The sequence below is a fragment of the Bactrocera neohumeralis genome, chromosome 2, assembly GCF_024586455.1.
Source record: "Bactrocera neohumeralis isolate Rockhampton chromosome 2, APGP_CSIRO_Bneo_wtdbg2-racon-allhic-juicebox.fasta_v2, whole genome shotgun sequence".
NCBI lineage: Eukaryota > Metazoa > Arthropoda > Insecta > Diptera > Tephritidae > Bactrocera > Bactrocera neohumeralis.
In genome coordinates, this window is record NC_065919.1 from 22,512,086 (window position 1) to 22,531,508 (window position 19,423).

General features: G+C 38.9%; 1 protein-coding gene across 3 annotated transcripts; it reads left to right on the forward strand.

Annotated features, from left to right (window-relative positions):
• The first annotated feature begins 278 nt into the window (after positions 1 to 278).
• On the forward strand, positions 279 to 16,696 carry LOC126750755 (8-oxo-dGDP phosphatase NUDT18). 3 transcript variants are annotated; one of them, XM_050460474.1, is made up of 3 exons: positions 279 to 382; positions 15,263 to 15,552; positions 15,611 to 16,696. In XM_050460474.1, the coding sequence occupies exons 2-3, from the start codon at positions 15,276 to 15,278 to the stop codon at positions 16,381 to 16,383; spliced, it is 1,050 nt and encodes a 349-aa protein (XP_050316431.1). In that variant the 5' UTR covers positions 279 to 382; positions 15,263 to 15,275; the 3' UTR covers positions 16,384 to 16,696. The 3 variants fall into 3 exon arrangements, with proteins under 3 accessions (XP_050316431.1, XP_050316433.1, XP_050316432.1); XM_050460476.1 differs by having other exon boundaries at positions 306 to 343; XM_050460475.1 differs by lacking the exon at positions 279 to 382 and adding an exon at positions 10,593 to 10,794.
• Positions 16,697 to 19,423: the final 2,727 nt, after the last annotated feature.

The following is a 19,423-nucleotide window of genomic DNA, read 5'->3' on the forward strand; positions in this document are numbered from 1 at the left end:
TGTCACTGAATAAACAAATATATCGAAACTTAATTTATCGAACTCTCGGCACAATTCTATAAATTTTATATACAAGTATAGATTTGAAATTTATAATTCTAAATTACTAACATACATACAAATATTTAAATGCAAATTATTTAAAATTTTTATTATTTCATTAAAATACTTGGAGATTCATATTTAATTTCGGATTTCTTTTTGTAATGATTACTACATATTCTTGAAAGAAGCTCACTCGATAATAAATCGATATATGCGGATAGTTTTACCCACATACCTATCATCAGCTGTGAGTTTTATTGACATTTCACAAAAATAAACAATCCCCTGCATTTGCACGGTATGTAAAAACCATATAGGATAAATAAACAATCAAATTGTAAGTATATAATTTGTCTAATAAATTCTACTTTTTATAAATTTACACTTAAGATTTTGTAACATGAAAAAAAACATTAAAAAAAGAAAGATTATGTGAAATTGTGTGGTTTTATTAAAAAAAACTTGCTAAAACTAAAAGTACTGCAAAAGTGAAGTGGTAAGCGTTTCAGTATCCTTTATATACAGTTTTGAAAACTTAATATATTTTTTAGACTTATCGCATGCCGCCCCATAAACGTTCAAAAGGTTTACTGGACGTCAGTGCTGCAAACAGTAAGCGGCGACGACGATGTCTTACAATAGATGTGACGCCGTCACATTTCCATGACAAATTTTGGAAATGCCAGAACGCTGTTTACTTTTATTAAGTAGTTCTTTTTAAGCGTGGAATTTTTCCTGACAAAACAAATCATTGCAAATACGGATTTTTCGAACATTTGGCGCAATGTCTCGAACAAAAGACTCTAGCGGATTTGTACAAAGCAAGGCAAAAATGCTCCATCATCGATGCTATTGAAAACATATCATACATGAGACGTTGGAAGACATCAGTGCTGAATGCTGGAGCAGTGGATGGTATTTTTGTCCGAAGGTAAGTTCAATGTGATGTTTGCTGATATTAGAATAAGAAATGAAAAGTATTATGTTTTTTTTTTCAGATTGGAAAAGAGCCAAGCCACAATTCATAAATAACCGATGAAATAACACCTATTGAAACGCAGATGAAGAAGTTTCAAACCTGTTAGAATACTGCACTCCGGACTACGACAGGATTCCTCTTGATGTCTCCTATCGAGCACCTGCATAGTGGGGCCCATATGTTCCCAGTTAAGGAGCATAATGAACTCCTCTCCAGGCAGTTCCTGCTGGGATGCTTGCACAGAAATCATCTTTGCAGCCACCTGCTTGGAGCAGAACCGCCTCCTTGGAACATCAAGAGGTCCTAAACTAAGACAATACGTGGACCAGACCCCGGGCCCAACAAGCTTCCGACAAGCACTGGCCGCCATTCACAGTGCAGCCATCAACACCTTCACCGACTTCCTTCCAGTGAATGGCATACTCAGAGTCAAACCACCACCCATTGCAGACGAAGAGCTCGAATGGCCGCGAGAAATGATAGTGACCCTTGCGCAGCTTCGTTCTGGATACTGTAGTAGGTCAAACTCTTACTTATACAGAATAGACCCCGACATATCCAATATATGTGGGTGCAATGAGCCTCCGCATGACACTGGCCACCTCTTTGCATGCCCCACCAAGCCAACTCATCTGACACCTCTCTCTCTTTGGTCCGACCCCGTCAAAACAGCACGTTTCTTGGGCCTTCCTTCCTTCGACGACAACTTAGCTAATCCTTACCATCCTAACGAGGACTAGGTACCCGCTAAAACAACAACAACAACAGAAGGATATGACGATTGATGGTATAAAAGAACATTTGAAACTTGGCGAAAGCAGATTAAACGAAGAAACAGAAATACTGATAAAGTCCACACAGCAAATCAGTGGATCTAATTTTGAGAAACTTCGTTTCGAAAAGTCTACGGGACCACCAAATAAGAATGGAAAGAAATCATCAGCTTAGACTGTGAAAATGATGCGCAATCCAATGATGCTAACATCTTTGCAAATACTGACATAAAAGGAGTTAGTGATGACGAAATATGCATCCGATTTGATGGCAGTGATGAGTTATCTCATCAAAAAGCAATTATTGAATTTCATCAAATTGAAAACTGCAGTGAAGTGGAGCGTAAAACGCGCAACAATGCAACAATTATTACGAAAAAGAATAGCAGCCAAGTGTAAAAGACTACTTCAGATAAGATAGCAACGCAAGTCTAAATTTGTACAGCTAAATAGATGCAGCTATGTTTTTGTTGTATCTGCAGAGTAGTAATTCTTAAAATAATTTTGAGAGCTGCTGCCGTGTTGACAAATCATTATATCCGGATTGGTGATATCAGGAGTAAGAATTCGTTCCTTTTGATTAATGGGAAGGAAAACCTCGTAACTCCCGGAACCACCATAGGGAATTTTCATTGAATTGTCCTCAAATGATTGTACGATATTGTCGTCAGGCAATGGAATTAAATGCAAAAGTTCAAAATTAAGCATCTATTTCACCGATATTTATCGCCTAACACTCTTCCCCACTAAATCCACAGGGCGAAGGAGTACAGACTCGACTTTGATATCACAGTCGATAGAATTAAAATTCCGACTTTCAGCAACACTAAAATTTTAAACGTTACACTTCACAAGTTGCTAGCCGGCAGTAACTGCGGTAACGTCAAAGAATCTTTGATGGCAACCTTCACGGTAATATTCCGCCCGTCATCAACTACGTAGCGCCAAAATGATTGCAAACTAAGAAGCTTTAGACGTGTCAGGACACTGCAGTCCGTACGATAAAAGAGTGCTCCTTGATATCTCTCGTCGAACACCAACATAATGAGTTATGTTAAGGAACACAATTCACTGCATTCCAAGCAGTTTCTACGATGTTTTCGTAAAAATCTGCTTACACCGGAGCTGCCTGCTATGAGCACCAAGAGGTCATTCCTTAAATATGTTGACGATATTGAACAGACTACGGACGCAACTAACTTCAGACACGCACTGACCATCCTCTACAGTTAGTTGGAGTCATTAACATCTTTACCGACTCCTTTTCTGTGAATAGGGTACTTGGAGTTAAACCACTACTCATAGCAGACGAAGAACTTGAGTTGCCCGGAGAATCTAGTGCACCAAATATGTGTCCTGCAATGAGTCCCCGAATGACTCCAACTTCCTTTTTGGATGCTCATTGAACCCCACCCATTTATCGGATTCCATAGAAACAGTTCGTTTCATGATTCTACCGTTAGATGACATCGACGACAACCAACTTGAATCCTACCACCTAAGCGGGAATTAGATAATCGCTACAAAAATATTTTGTAAACATTGAATCAATAAAAAAAAAACTCAAAATCATACAAACACCCACTGGTTTATAAATTGTTCACATCATTGCTGCGTTTGTGGCGAAGAAACAAATTTAAATTTCAAGCAACTAACAACATCTTCACGAATAACTATTTAAAGCGCATGAACGAGTTAAAAACAATGCGAAACTCGCACAGTACAAAAAGAATTACAAAAAGATGTTGTCATCAACATGATACTGAAATGCAATGCAAATGAGTTCGGCGGTCTTCTTCGATACGCGACGAGCTAGCTGACCTTGACCGCCAACCGAGATTTGTGCACGACAAAATATATGCTTCTTTTTCATGAAAGTATAAGTAAGCCACAAACTTTTGGCACGCGCAATACAAGTGAAAACTACATTTCCATGTGCAGTTGTGTGTGATTGCGGTGAAAGTGAGAAATTCAGCGCATTCACTGCCAATTAATGTGATTGTTAACTTGCTAAATACTCCACTAAAATTTTTTTATTATTCTTAACAGTTGTGTGCGGTATTTAGTTATAAAAATGAAAATATTATTTTACTGTTCTTGATTTTATGCATTTATCTATAACTTTACCCAATTCACGTTTATAATTTCTAGAGTGCCAATCAGTTTGAACTCTAACGGGGAACGTGCATAAATGTTTCTATACTCTTGCAACATGTTGCTTCAGAGTATTTTAGTTTTGTTCACTTAACGATTGTTTGTAGCACCTATAGCTAGTCGAAGTACTTTAGAGTTACATACATACATACATATAAAATAAATGAATAATACAGGGGACGAGTTAAATTCCAATTGACTATCGTTCCGTTGTTGTTGTACCGGCAAAAACCATTCCTAAAACAACTTTGGGGATTGTCCACGGAATGATCCGTTGTTGTTGTAGCGGCAGAATTATACCGAGTTGACAGTCCTTGGCCGCATAAAAATCCGGGTCCGTTCCGGTTACGTAGACCCGACTGCCGTGTGAAAGATCTATCTCATATAACGGTTATATTGAAAACTTCTAAAAGTGCGTTAACTTAAGGGGTCAGTAGGGTAATCTGGCCTGTTTTTTGACATTTTTTTCATAGAAATTTTTATTCTACAATTGAACTTTTTTCACATATCATGAGGTATATCGTGAAGTGTATAAACAAATTTTTTTTGGAATTTTGATGACATCTGTCAGAGAAATGGCTGGGTGAATGAGATGCGTTTTTTCACTGGCGGACACGCTTTCTCATGTTTGGATCATCTGAAACACAAAAACCCAATTTATCGTCCCTATTAGAATCATGAAAAAATGTTGATAAATAATTTTACGGCCGGAATCATGTCCGCCAGTTTAAAAAAGTGTGTTTTGAGATAAACGCGTTTAAAGTTTGAGTTGTGCACTCCGAGCACTCCGAACGTCGAGTGGTATTAATATTTTTGGGCCTTTTTCGAAACCTTACAATGGTAAAGTGGGTTTCTACATTAATTCTAAGGGTATAAGGGAACAGAAAATGAAATGAAAAATGAAAAAAATTTTAAAAAAGATTACCCTACTAACCCCTTAATAAATAAATACGTCAAATACATTAAATTTCACATTCGAGATGGTACGGAAGGACTACATTAGACTCATTGTAAGCATTGAACAGTAGCCGTGAAACCCTCCACGTTTATGTAAAAAATGTAATATCTCAGGAACTCCTCGTCTAATATTAACTAAATTCGGTGCATAATATAATCCTAATAATCGTATGTTACTATGTGAAAATCTCTAAAATCAGGCAATCATCATCCCTAGTTCCCATACAATACCATACTTTTTCCTTATACTTGTTTTTCCATTTTTTATACCCTCAACAGAGTATATTAAACTTGGCACGAAGTTACACCTAGAAGAAAACGTCCAAAACCCTATAAAATATACATACATACATATATAAAAATGATCAGCATGACGAGCAGAATCGATTTAGACATGTTCTTCTGACCGCCTGTATATACGCCAACTCGTCCTTCACTTTTTGAGATATCGATCTAAAACTTAGCACACGTTCTTTTCTCTCCAAGAAGCTGCTCATTTGTCGGAACCGCCTAAGGCATATATATACTATACATAGCTGCCATACAATCTGACCGTTCGAAATAAAGTGCATGTATAGAAAACTTTTTCATTTGACGATATATCTTCAAGAAATTTAGTATAGGCTATTATCTAAAGCAAAGGTTCAATAAGTGAAGAAATCGTTAAGATCGAACCACCACAGCATGCAGCTGCCATACAGTCGGTCAGTCAAAAACACCTGACCTCCTTACTTTTATTTTTACCTCTACCTTAATTGTGCTTATATATGTACATATGTATGTATACGGGTTATGCATACCTTAGAAAATAATTGTTACAATTTATAGCTTTTCGAGTCCGTTGTAGGTACTCATAAAGCGCATAGAAAATAGAATCATCAAGTCTACGACTCAACTAAGCATAACTAGTGTTTATACGCTTCAATTCACTATTTAGCGTTTATTTATTCATGTACATACTTATGTACATATGTACATACATACATATGTATAGATGTATATAATTGTGCTTTTAACTGAACTTTCTTTTTATCAGCGAATCGAAATGAATTTTTTCGTATACAAATTTCGAATTTCTAACATTTCCTTTCTACCCTTCATATTGTCATAGAAAATGGAAATAATATATTAAGATTTGCAAACCTCTCTTGAAAGCATATTTCACAGTTGTAGGTATGTTTGTGTTAATGTAGGAATAGAAGCATATTTTGTCGCATGCCGCTGTATCTCATAGTCGCCAATAAATGTCTTAGTTTATTAGTTCAGAACTCTGGCCATACCGCAAGACTTACACATAGCAATCATTAAAGTGGTAACAGCGCTCAATCACCGTGTCTAAGTGCTGACTGTCAAACCAGTAATCTAACTCTGCAGAGAATAATGATTTCAATTAAACTACAGTGTTGTGCAAAAAATATGATTAGTGCAAAATCGAGACAAAGTGGCTTCACAATATCTGGCGATGTCTTGAAAATTTGATTGTCTTGAGATGTCTTGAAAATTTGAGTCACCCAGGCTCCTCAAGATTCACTTGCGTCGAATACTCTCAAAGATGGAGTTTACATCCATTCGAAAGACATGACCTAGACAGCGTAGCCACTGTCTCTTAATTCGCTGAACTATGTCAATGTCGTCCTATATCTCTTACAGCTCATCATTCCATCGACTGCATCATCGTCCATGCCCCTGCACCATAGAGCAGGACGTGGATGATAAGTGACTTGTATAATATAATCTTTGTTCGTCGAAAGATTACTTTACTTCTCAATTGCTCACTTAGTCACTGAGTGATTTATAGAATTTGGTCTTTGTTCGTCGAAAGATTACTATATTTCTCAATTGCCTACTCAGTCCGAAGTAGCACCTATTGGCAAGTGTTGTCCTGCGTTGGATTTCGAGGCTGACGTTGTTGTTGGTGTTAATGTCGGTTCCAAGACAGACGAAATTATCTATGACTTCGTAGTTATGACTATCAACAGTTTTTTGGGAGACAAGCCGCGAGTGAGACGACTGTTTGTTTGATGACAGGAGATATTTCGTCTTGCCCTCGTTCACTACCAATCCGATTTGCTTCGCTCCCTTATCTAATCTGGAGAAAGCAGAACTAACAGCGCGAATGTTGATATCAATATCATCGTCGTACTCCAGCAGTTGTCCACTCTTAGGAAAAGTTGTGCCTTCTTGATTCAGCTCTGCAGCTCAAATTATTTTTTCCAGCAGTAGATTGAAAAATCATACTGTAGGGAGTCGTCTTGTCTGAAACCTCGTTTAGTATCGAACGGTTCGGAGAGGTCCTTTCCGCTCGTGATGGAGCTTTTGGAATTGCTCATCTTCAGTTTACACAGCCGCATTAGTTTTGCGAGGATACCAAATCTCGACATAGCGGCATAAAGCAACTTCTTCTTGTGCTGTCAAAAGCAGCTTTAAAATCGACGAAGAATATACGATGTTGAGGAGGCTTATCCCGCGGTAGTTCGCGCCGAGAGACCATTTTGTGGATTGGGTAGAGCACACTTAAATTACAATCGTCGGGCACGCTTTCGTTCCACCATATTCTACAAAGAAATTGACGCGTGCTACTTATCAGTTCTTCGCCGCCGATTTGTTGTTCTTCAGACGGGTAATTGCTATACGAACTTCTTGATGGTCGGGCAATGGAACTTGTGTTCCATCGTCATCGATTGGGAATGGGGTTCACCATCCCCTGATGTTATGCTTTCACTGCCATTCAGCAGGCTGGAGAAGTGCTCCCTCCATTACTTAAGTATGCTCTGGGCATCAATCACTAGATCACCTCTGGGGGTTCTACAAGAGTATGCTCCTTTGCGCCTCAATTATTCCCTCAGGTTCGCTGGATATACCCCACAAATATTTGTTAGTTCTTTAACTCTTTTACATAATATATGTACATCTTTCGGAGAACTTATAGAACAGTTCATTCAGACAATATATACGTGGTAAGAGATATAAATTTTCTTTAAATTCCAAAATATAAAACATTTTGCACACGTTTGTAGCTAACTCGCTAACTTTTCATTAGAGAAAAGAAATCAAATTCACAGGTGTCATCTGAAAAATTACAAAAAAACATAATGGTACAAAAGAATTCAAACAAAAAGGTAACAAATACCTTCTATTTAATTTCTGACTTCGCGTTTAGAGACATTCCAAACTGTCATTCGCATACTCAGCTCGCTTCTCAGTCATTCATTTGTTAATATTTCGAGTAAAACACAAACCAACACCCATGACATACATACATATATGCGCAGATCAAAACAAACTGTAAACTTGTTACCAAAGCACAACAGGTATTTACATATGTACATTCATTTGTTGTTCACAACAACTAGATACTCCACTAACCAACCAAATAACCTGCTAGCTTGTGATACTTTAGACTCCCTTGTAATATAGTTTATTCGCTTACAACTAATGACGGCTTGCCGATCGCATTTGTGGAGCTGCAACGAGCATAAGTAAGTCATGTGTGTATACGGTGGCTTCTGATAAGTTGGTTCAGCTGAGATTTACCACTTTTTATATAAATTTAGTATTATTCGGTATTCCGCATTTGATGGGACCGGTGGAAACTTCTATTTCTAACGATTTAAATATTTTCATTAGTATCCTCCAAATTTACACATTTTTTATACCTAGACCACGACCGGGTAGACTTTAGTTCCAACAGTGATTTTTTTTACGACCTCTATTGATTTGTAAGGAATACAAGGACTTAACTAGAAAATATCGGGTTGTGAATAAGTTGTCTTAGCGATGAGATCTTGTTTCGTCATCGCGTGTCTCTTGTATGACCTCTACTCTATACTAATTTTGCAAAAAATTACTGTCTTCTAGTATAAGACACACTTTAAATGTTAAAATGGTACTACAAAATATGTAAAGTACATATAATCGAAAATTTTCTCAATAGTTAAAATAACAAAAAAATAAGATTTCGAATCAAAACTTTCATTCCGAATGATTCCTAGTACAAAATTTCTTCTACATACATATATTTGACTTTAGGTTGCATATACATACATCACTTCAAAATTCTCTACTATCGATGTTGTCTTCAACATAATGAGATGTAATTGTTTCCGAACTTCATTTTTCAACTATTCCGCTTTCGAGCCCTCGATGAGGGATTAGTTGAAATTACCTAACGTAGCCTAACCTAGGATTCAAAGCTTTCCAAATCGCGAATTCACAAATACTATGGCCCCCTTAAATTCTATCAAGTTTATATATTTCAACTAGCTTATGCCCTGATCTGTTGAAACATTGCTCTATAAATTAAAGATTTTATTCTATATTTATGATGAGTCTTTTTTTGTGAGGGGGGTTTCCATGGCATAAAATCGCCCAATTATCACAATTAATAACAAAAACAATTATTTTCTTTGTACTGCTTAGAGAGTAGGTGGAAATATTCTTTTTAATGATGTTTGCTTCTTTAAAAGTTCAAAAGCTTGTTAGCCTGAATTCACACAAAAATTCCAAAAAGCCAAATAAATTTAACCTAGAAAACCGCATAAAAAGTTGAGATATTTTCTTTATAAATTAGGGATCCTAAGAGAATATAGATCTACACCAAATAGCTATGAAAAGCTTTCATGTAATAGTAAATCATTCAATTGTCAAAATTGAAATTCAATTGAATGAAACTTCTCTAGAAGAATGAAATACTTAAAAGGGTTACACTTTTAAGCTACCTTCTAGTATATCAAATCAAATTGTAAACCTCGAAAGCGATAAAAGTGCCTTTTCCATATATTCTCGCATAAAGCTGAGCTTCGAGTTGTAATTTAGAGCTATACTTATGGTAAGCTTAGTATCATCACATCGATGGGTAGTTTCATTTCAAAGAGAATGTCTACACAATTAACATTAAATATCGTCGGGAAAGACGTCGCATATTTTACGAAACCCTGGCGATATTCTCCAGAAGTTTAGGTGACCAAAGTACAGCATTGGCCGCTGGCAGCCCCGAGACAAATTTCGCCTTCTTGTCGCGCTCTATACAGGGTACTGCAAACTCAGGAAGCACTTGTCCAACATAGGCATAGTGTCTTTCGCAAGCTGCCGGTTATGTGATATGGAACAGGAAACCTCAGAACACCTGGTTCTGGATTGCCCAGCAATTTGCAGAAACAGGCTAAAAGACCTAGGTTCCATCTACATGGACAGAGATCACATCACCTCACTCGCGCTCAGCAGGCTCCTGGAATTGTTCAGGATGCCGGACCTTGGTGACCATACATATGTGTTATAGGGGAGGATACAATACACCGTAGGTCGCAGTACAAAACCTCAATTTTTTTACTGTCTACTATGTATATTAGGAGACCAAATAGTATTTGTGAGAGCACCGAAATGATATGAAGCAGAACAAATTGAATGAAAAATGTTGAGTGCCATGAAATATGACGTCACGTTAGTAGCATTCTCTTTGAGAAATTAAACGACTCGCAAGAATAAGAAAGCATTTGAACATGTGAAGAAGCGAAGATGCGAAGAGCAGCTTATAAAGCTTCTTCAAATGTGCGCATAAGACATTTCCATGGCAAATTACAACCGGTATTTTACACTGTTACCCTATGCCAGCAGCAGCGCTTGGTGAAGAAGCAAACAAACCGCATAAACAATTGGGGAAACAGTCACGATTCAACATTGTACCGTGTCTCGCGCAGAGCGCGCACCGCAGTGAACCAATACGCGCAACAAACGGCAAAACTTCGAAAACAAAAAGTTAGCAGGAATTATTAAAGTCACCCAGAAAAAATAATAAAAAAAAAACGAAAGAATTTATAGAAACAAAAAAATAAAAAAGAAATTGTGCTACAAACAACAAGAACAACAGCAAAAGCGGTGGTTCTGCATGTAAGTGTTATGTGTGCATTGTTAGCAAAAAGACGTTAGCTACGAACGCGAACGCGCATGCCAACGAGTTCGATTGATTGTTTGGGTGCGATGTTATTTGAAATTTGCATAAGAAATACCAAACATTCTACAACAAATTGTGTGGGAACAACATTCCTGCGTCTATGCTTACCTGCATACCTGCGCGCTTAACTGTAGATGTACATATATGTGTGTACGAGCTGTCATAATTTTGGAATTTTTTGGCAAGCAAATTTTGATATTTCTGCTGGTTGTAAATGTTTGAAAAGAGTTTTCATTTAAACACTTCGCTTTGCGTGAAACTGCTTTGGAGAGATCACTGGCCGCTGGTGTTGTGCGCACTTTCACATATCTACGTACATACAAACTTAGTGAAAATTGTGACAATCACATCCTAATGCTGAGCGACAGACTTTGCAGTCCGTCTAATGACTTTCTTCTTTCACTGCGCAGGCGCACGTACGCGAGACGCGATATTCTATAACATGTTGTTTCTCTATTTTCTTACGATTTTTTTGTTGTTTTTTTTCTACCTGCATTGCTTTTGCATTTTTGCAATTTTTTTGCATTTTTTTTTTTGCTTGACTCACAACGCAACGTGCTGTCGTGCCGGCCACAACTGCTTGCGGCAAGTGTTTACAAAAGCTCTGTCATTCAGTCTGCTGAGTGCTTTATTTACCGCTTCGAGACCATTCACATTGCAACTGCATCCGCTTGCAACAGTCTCAGCTAAATCGCTGAAATCGTAATTATCGTTAAAGCCACAAATAAACACTCTAAACGCGTCTGTCTCCTATTTCTTTATAGCGCACACGCAGCTTGCAGTTACAACTCCTGTAGCAGCCAGCCACTGCCAACTGTCACATATTTTGTTTTGCCTCACAACTCTCCTTTGTGCCCCTCCTCTGCGCGCATTTGTAATTTCTCAAGCTTCGTGTGTCAGTGTCAGTGTGCTGTCACTTCGTTATAAATGGCAGTTTTCTTCGCGTAACTGTTGTTGATCTCCATCGCTTTGCTGTGCTCATCACTTCTATCTTTCTTCTCAACTAATTAGTATGTGCACTCAACACTTGTCTATAACCATTTAGTAAAATACATACTTATTTCTATAGGGCCTTAACTTCGACACTTCTTGTAATCATTGCCGCCATAATTACCGCTTATTCTACCTACTATTTACCCACTATCTTATCCACCCATACGTTCTTTTTATTGTATTTTGTCATTTTCTCAAATTTTCGCATAGTTAGGTGTGTTATTGACGAGTGGAGGCACTGAAAATAAGGCGAAGTGTGTCATCTGCTCTGCGTTTTGTTTTTTTTTTCGTTTTTTTTAATTAGAGCCTCTTTCTTTAGTGTGTTAATGTCATCTCCAGCACGAATAGCAAAACCAAACAGAAAAAATTACTCATTATTATATTTATATTATGTAAATATATTTATAAATTTGTATGTTAATTAGTTTGAGACTAGTTTTAAGTCAGTTAATGTTCGCTTAACACGACGGACGAGTCGATTGCTTTAGAAACTTGTATTTCACTCAAAACAAAGCGTGTGGATTCAACAAAATTGATCAAAGTGCCTTCTTACAAGCAGTGTACTTATAACTTAGCCGAATATATTTATATTAAATCTCTAATTGACGCTTTATGAAGCTTCTATTAGTTGTAGGCGCTTTGTAGTTAACCGAAAAGAGAGTGACCTACCAGTTTTAAGCCACCTAGAAAGAGCCGATTAGTTTTTGTAGAGCAACATTTTCACGAAAGATAAAGACACATCACTCTGAGATTGGCTATTGTCTGCCGATTTGCAATCGATATTGGAAATTTTTCAATATTAGTCAGTGCTGGTATCAAACCTAGGTCCTGCGATGGTTTGGTGCGTACCTCTAACTGCTTAAAGCTATAAAAATGCCTCTGAAGGCCAAATAATACTGAAAAACTTAGTATATGGCTTTGAGGTAGTACATGTCTTTCGATGTCGTTAATTACTATTTTTTCGCTCGAGAGCTTAATACAATTTTGACATCAAAAATAACGCAACAGAATCGTAAACACTACTTTTCAGCCGCCGATCTTGTGTTTACATCTTTATCGTGGATCACCTTGCTGGTGTCCATCTTTGACGAGTGCTCAACTGTACTAGGCCAAACAATTACAAAACTGCCTGAGAAGTTTTTTCAGTACGAAATCGTTCTAACGTCTAATAGCTTAACCCGACCGCACTTATACAAACCGACATACATACGTCTATTGGGAAAATATTGGACCCGTTATATGTAAGCTTATAAAATCTCTCGGACCAGAGATCGACAAACCGACAACTTCTTCGAAAATTGCACGTCTGCCTTAGACAATAGGTCACGACAAATGTCTTGAATATGTCTCGTCAAATGAAAAAGTTTTCCATACAAGTACGTGTATTCGTCAGGAAATTTATCATTTATGGACATTTATACTTCCTCGGCTGTCGTTGCCTCGTCTATGTCTCTAATATCAAACGTATCTGCGTAAGGCATGCCGCTAGTCTTTGAAATCTCCAGAGCTTCTGTGCGCTTCAGCTTTCATTTTGGAGGTGTTTTGCCTCCTTTCACAGGGGTTTGATTTAATAGCTCGCTCAGAGGCAGCTAGCTCATACAACCAACCGGAATGTTTAACGTGGGCACCTGCTGACGACAGCCTTACTCCACGGTACTCAAAAGTACACGGATCAAATCAAAGTGTTGATCAGCGCCCTGAAAATGCCAGGCATTTTCAGTACCAATTGGCAGTGTGGAATGGACACACTAACCACCTTGGTGGGGTTCGAGGCCCATCTAAAACCTCTGCCGTGCTTTGGGTCCGGCACCCGGTTGCAATACAACTCCACATCGAACCAACAAAAAGTCAGTTCTACCCGCATTTAGGTACAAACCACAACCACCACGAATCTCCACAAAGGGCTAAAACCCCAGATTGGAGTTACCTCCAAGGGCTACTGCTCCCCGTGGTACCAGAATTAAGTCTCCGGTCAGACCTCGTAGCCGAAGCTATTACCAGTTGAGCTTCCATACACCTCTTTCATTTTGGAAGTGTTTTGCCTCCTTTCACAGGGGTTTGATTTAATAGCTCGCTCAGAGGCAGCTAGCTCATACAGTGTGATTATCCGCCCCCCATGACTTGATGAATAGATCGTCTCATTCCACCCTCAAACATAGTTACCAGATTTCCAATCTGCTCGCCGAGTTGGTAAAAGGTTAGCAAATTTCATCCAGCAATAGTTTTCCTTGCCATAAGAGTTACATGTTTCTGCTTCTCTTGCTCAACGCTTGCTGCTATACTGCTTTCGAGCCTGGTATGTAGTGACGGTGCTTTCTTCATATTTGAGCTTCGCCTAAAGGCCATGTGCTCATTTCCACTTTCAAGTTCGATTTGGTTATTAAGTGTGGTATTCATATAATTGAGTCCCCCCTCGGGACCATGGTTATCTTGCCTCCGTACAGTACCAGGTCAGCGTTAATCGGGAGCAAGACTCAACCGGAAGTTGCAGCGCCAACTCAATGGCGGAAAGCATCGAACGTAACTTGCCGGGGTTTTAGTTGGAGCGAGAGGCATAACTTTAACCGGCAAAGCCATCTCAGCAAGATTTAACTCCGCTTATTAAAGTTGCCGAATGTACCTGTCAGCTCCAATGTATAAATTCCGAGAACCGTTTCCAGTAGGTTTTCACCAGTGTCTTACTGGGCTGGGAATCTGGTATCCCTTTTGGAAGAATTTTGCAATTTCCATTTTATTGTTGGTTAGTTCACCCAGGACTTTTTTTGGTTTAAGACTTAGTTATGGACGGTGTCGGTTCCCCTCATCACTGAAACTTCGTCAAGGTAGATATAACCTTTTAAGCTACACCCGTTTCAACTATCCGCCAACTGCTGACCACCACAGTAGCCCAAGCTCTGTGTATGCGTCGTTTGGGTAAAGCTATTCGTAAAAAAACGGAATTATGCGCCGACAATTCTTGAGTTTTGCACCGCGATAATGCACCATCGCATACTACATTGATTCTTCCTGAGTTTTTCGCCAAATTTCCAACGAATATCGTGTTGCGACCACTGTATTCGCTAGATTTAGCTGCGTGTGACTTCTGGCTATTCATAAAAATCGAACGACCGCTTCTGGGAAACTGTTTTGAGTTAATTGAAGGCCTCAAATGCGCATTGAGGGCTATTAAGGAAATTGACTTGACGATCTATTTCGAGGATTGAAAAAACAAGTGTATTGGGCAAAGGGGGATTACTTTGAGAGGCACGATAAAGATTTTATAGAAAAAATTAAGAATATAAAAATTATGCAGAAAGTCTTACTATTTTTTGCTCATAGTAGTATGTAAATTAAAATTGGAATGAAATATTTTGATAAATTTAATTTGGTTTTACAAATTTAATATTTGAAATAAAATAATTTATTTTCTAGCCTGCGCTTCAAAATGCCCCAAACCAACTCCCACAATGCCGCCGACAGCATTGAGCAAAAGTTGCTCGGAATTCTCGCTGCTCAAGATCTGGGCGATATAACGCAGGAGCTATGCGATTTCTCACTCGAAGAACAGAATGCCACAGCCGAGGCGCAGGGCATACAACCAAGCGCCTCCGCAGATTACATACCTGTGCTAGGAAAATCGGTGACATACATAGTCGCTAGCGTATTGTTCAACGAGAGGGATGAGGTGCTTATGATGCAAGAAGCTAAGCAATCATGCGCCGGTAAGTAAATATTTAATGCATATATTCCCGTGATAGTATTGTATTCATCTTATTCCAGGCAAATGGTATCTACCAGCTGGGCGGATGGAAAAGGGCGAGACCATTTGCGAGGCTGCTGTGCGTGAGGTTTATGAGGAAACTGGTCTAAATGTGGATATCACAACTCTACTGGCCATCGAAGTGGCGGGCGGCTCATGGTTCCGTTTTGTGCTCACCGGTCGCGTCACAGGCGGTCAGTTGAAGACACCCGCTCAGGCGGATAACGAGTCATTGCAGGCGAAATGGATCGGCCGACTATCTGAGTTGCCGTTACGCGCTAATGACATTATAAATTTAATCGACATTGGCCGCTCGTACAACGAACGCAACTCGTCACCGCAGGCGCCACCCTATCACCCAGATGTTTTGCCAACAAAGTACTCACATCACAAAAATTATTTGCGTGTCGTCGCGGTGATACGCAAACGTGCCACCAATTCGTTGAATGTGCTTGTTAGTGAAAAGAATGTGCACCATTTCCCCACGGTCGAGGTGCATCCACAGCGCAGTCTTCACTCGACGCTACGCAAATTTATGATCGAGCTATTCGGCGCGGAGTTGCCACAACATCGGCCACACGGCATACTCAGTGTCGAACATTGTCCCTCGCCAATGCCATACACGAGCGATGGTATTTGCCTGAATGTGTTGGTAGTATTTCGACCGCCTCTAGAGGAAGTGGCGCTTATTGGCAAATGTACGTGGCATGAGTTGAGTCGTCCGCTCGAGGAGAAATTGGGGCGCATACTGTCGAGCAAACATTCCACAATCCCCTTGAATGTCATACGGTAAACAGGTGTGTTGGTGCACTTGGGGTTGCGTTTGGGGTCTGGATTCGGGAAGTGCAAGAGAGCGGGATTCAACAAAGAATAAAATAAATAATTAGGTGTAATATTTGCGCACATAATTAAAGTGAGCTAAATTACAAACAAACGTGTTTAGTGGAATCTACGGAGCTGCAGTGCTGCGCTACAACTTTTACTACTTATTTGCAATAATATTTATTTTTTAAATATTTTGATTTTATATACACCAATCATTGTTTATTAAGTTGCTGTTATACAAATTTTTATGTTATAAATAAAAATTTCATGTTAACTACCTACTCACTTCGCTAACTAAGTAAAGATATAAAGAGAGAAAATACGATAAAATTAATATCTTCAGGGGCCGTTCAGTATAACGAACTATCGCAATAACGAATTGTAGGTTTAATGAACAATTAGAATTATCTTATTGATGTTCCCATATTACGAACGCTAATGCCCGATTTCACAGTCCATACTTAAGTTCTGCCCCAATAAAATCTTAGCTTAGCATTGCTGCAGACTGAGTAGTCGTTTGCGTTTCACAGTCAATGCTTAATTTCTATAAAATTGTATTATGATATATGGCAACGTTATGGGCAAACTACTTGTGTGTATGTTTTACAAATGTCATCCACAAAATATCTTTGAAATGTTTAAATTATAACACAATACGTAAATTTGCGAGGAAAGTTATATCGAAAATGGATGAAAACAACAAAAGAGCCTCGAATTTCACCGCTAGCGAGTCGTAGCACCTATTGGAACTGGTGAAAATCCCAATCCGATTTCATATTTTGTCACAAAAAATAATTTTTTATTTCTTAATTAATTAATTAAAGTACATTTCTTTCCGAACTACGCCATTTTGTTAATTTTTGATATTTTTCAAAAATCGTAGGTCATTGTATAGGTTGTATATAAAAACAAAACCTTAAAATATAGCTGAAAATATACCTTATTATGTCCTAAGAACTCTCCATTGGGGGCGTTTTTTACGTGGCGGGTCCCAAACCCAACGCATAACCCAGTGTAGGGGATATTTCGCCTTCGGACGGATGCTCTTAGGCTACCCAGAAAATACTTGGTCTAAAACCGGAAGTCGTGAGCTGCTTGAGCCATATGTAAAAGAATCGTTTCTGCCTACTCCCAAGTGAATGGCGATCAGAGAGCTTTCCTCACTTGCGTGAACATCTACACATGACTCCATCCAAAAAAGTGCTGGCGTATGCCGATGATATTGATATCATCGGCCTCAACACCCCGCCGTTAGTTCTGCTTTCTCCAGACTGGACAAGGAAGCACAGATAATGGGTCTGGCAGTGAACGAGGGCAAGACGAAATATCACCTGTCATCAAACAAACAGTCGTCGCACTCGCGACTTGGCTCTTACGTCACTGTTGACAGTCATAAGTTTGAAGTTGTTGATAATTTCGTCTATTTAGGAACCAGTATAAACACCACCAACAATGTCAGCCTGGAAATCGAACGCAGGACAACTCTTGCCAACAGATGCTACTTCGGACTGAATAGGCAATTGAGAAGTAAAGTCCTCTCTCGACGAACAAAAACTAAACTCTACGAGACACTCATAATTCCCTTCCTGCTATATGGTGCATAGGCTTAGACGATGACAACAACTGATGAGTCGACGCTGCGAGTTTTCGAGAAAAAGGTTCTGCGAAAGATTTATGGTCCTTTACGCGTTGGCCACGGCGAATATCGCATTCGATGGGACGATGAGATATACGACGACAACAGAAGAAGAGGAAGACCTCCACTCCGTGGAAGGACCAAGTGCAGAAGGACCTGGCTTGGAGGCTTGGAATATCCAATTGGCGCCACGTAGCGAAAAGAAGAACGACTGGCGCGCTGTTGCTAACTCGGCTATAACGCGTAAGCGGTGTCTACGCCAGTAAAGAAGAAGAAGATAAGCTTATCTTTCTGAATTACATAAAAAGCATTCGGGGATTTTTACGATGAGTGAAATTATTCAACAAAGAAGATCCATAATATTTTATATGTCGAAAAGCATTCGGGGATTTTTACGATGAGTGAAATTATTCAACAAAGAAGATCCATAAAATTTTATGTGTCGAATCAAATTTCTGGCCTTCGGTGATAATAGTTTGTTGCGAACAAGTGTTTTTGATTGGTACAAATTATTCAACGATTAACAGAAATATTGGTGAAAACTATTTAGAAAGATCATTTGGGCATAAGAAAAGTGAAATCACGATTGGTTCCAAAATTACTCTTTTTTTTCGAAAAACAGCGTCGCGTTACCGTCTGTGAAACAAATCTTTCCGTCTTCAAGGATATCAAGAAATTTATTAATACTGGCGATGAGTCTTGGATCTGTGCTTACGACCCGGAAGTAGACGAAGCCAAAAAACCACGTCAAAGAAGGCCAAAGTCAAGGTTATGTTGACAGTTTTCTTTGATTATCGTAATGAGGTGCAGTCTGAATTCCTTCCGACCGGCAAAACTGTCAACAAGGATTACCATTTGAGTGTTATTCGTTGTTTGCGCGAAGCTATTCGTAAAAAGAGGCCAGAATTATGGGCCGACAACTCTTGGGTTTTGCATCACGATAATGCACCGTGGCATACTGCATTGATTCTTCGTGAGTTTTTCGACAACTTTCAACCAATATCGTGCCGCAACCACCGTATTTGCCTGACTTAGCTCAGTGTGACTTCTGGCTATTCACCAAACTCAAACGACCGCTTCGGAGAAAACATTTTGAGCCAATTGAAGCCATTAAACGTGAATCGCTACGCGCATTGAAGGCTATTCCGGAAATTGACTTTAGCAACTGTTTCGAGAATTGGAAAAAGCGGTGGCATAAGTGTTTTGGGGCCAAGGGAGATTACTTTGAGAGGGACGACATAGTTTTTGAAGAATAAATTAAGAATTTTAAAATTATGAACAAAGCCTCACTATTTCTTGATTACAGTAGTATGTAAATATATCGGCTGCACCCGAACTTAGCTCTTCACTGCTTACATATTTATATACTTAT

What these genes read in the sequence shown, in the direction of transcription:
- LOC126750755 (XM_050460474.1), top strand. Translation starts at nt 15,276, where the DNA reads ATGCCCCAAACCAACTCCCACAATGCCGCCGACAGCATTGAGCAAAAG. An exon ending in AGCTAAGCAATCATGCGCCG is followed by an intron (nt 15,553 to 15,610) that starts GTAAGTAAATAT and finishes ATCTTATTCCAG; the next exon opens with GCAAATGGTATCTACCAGCT.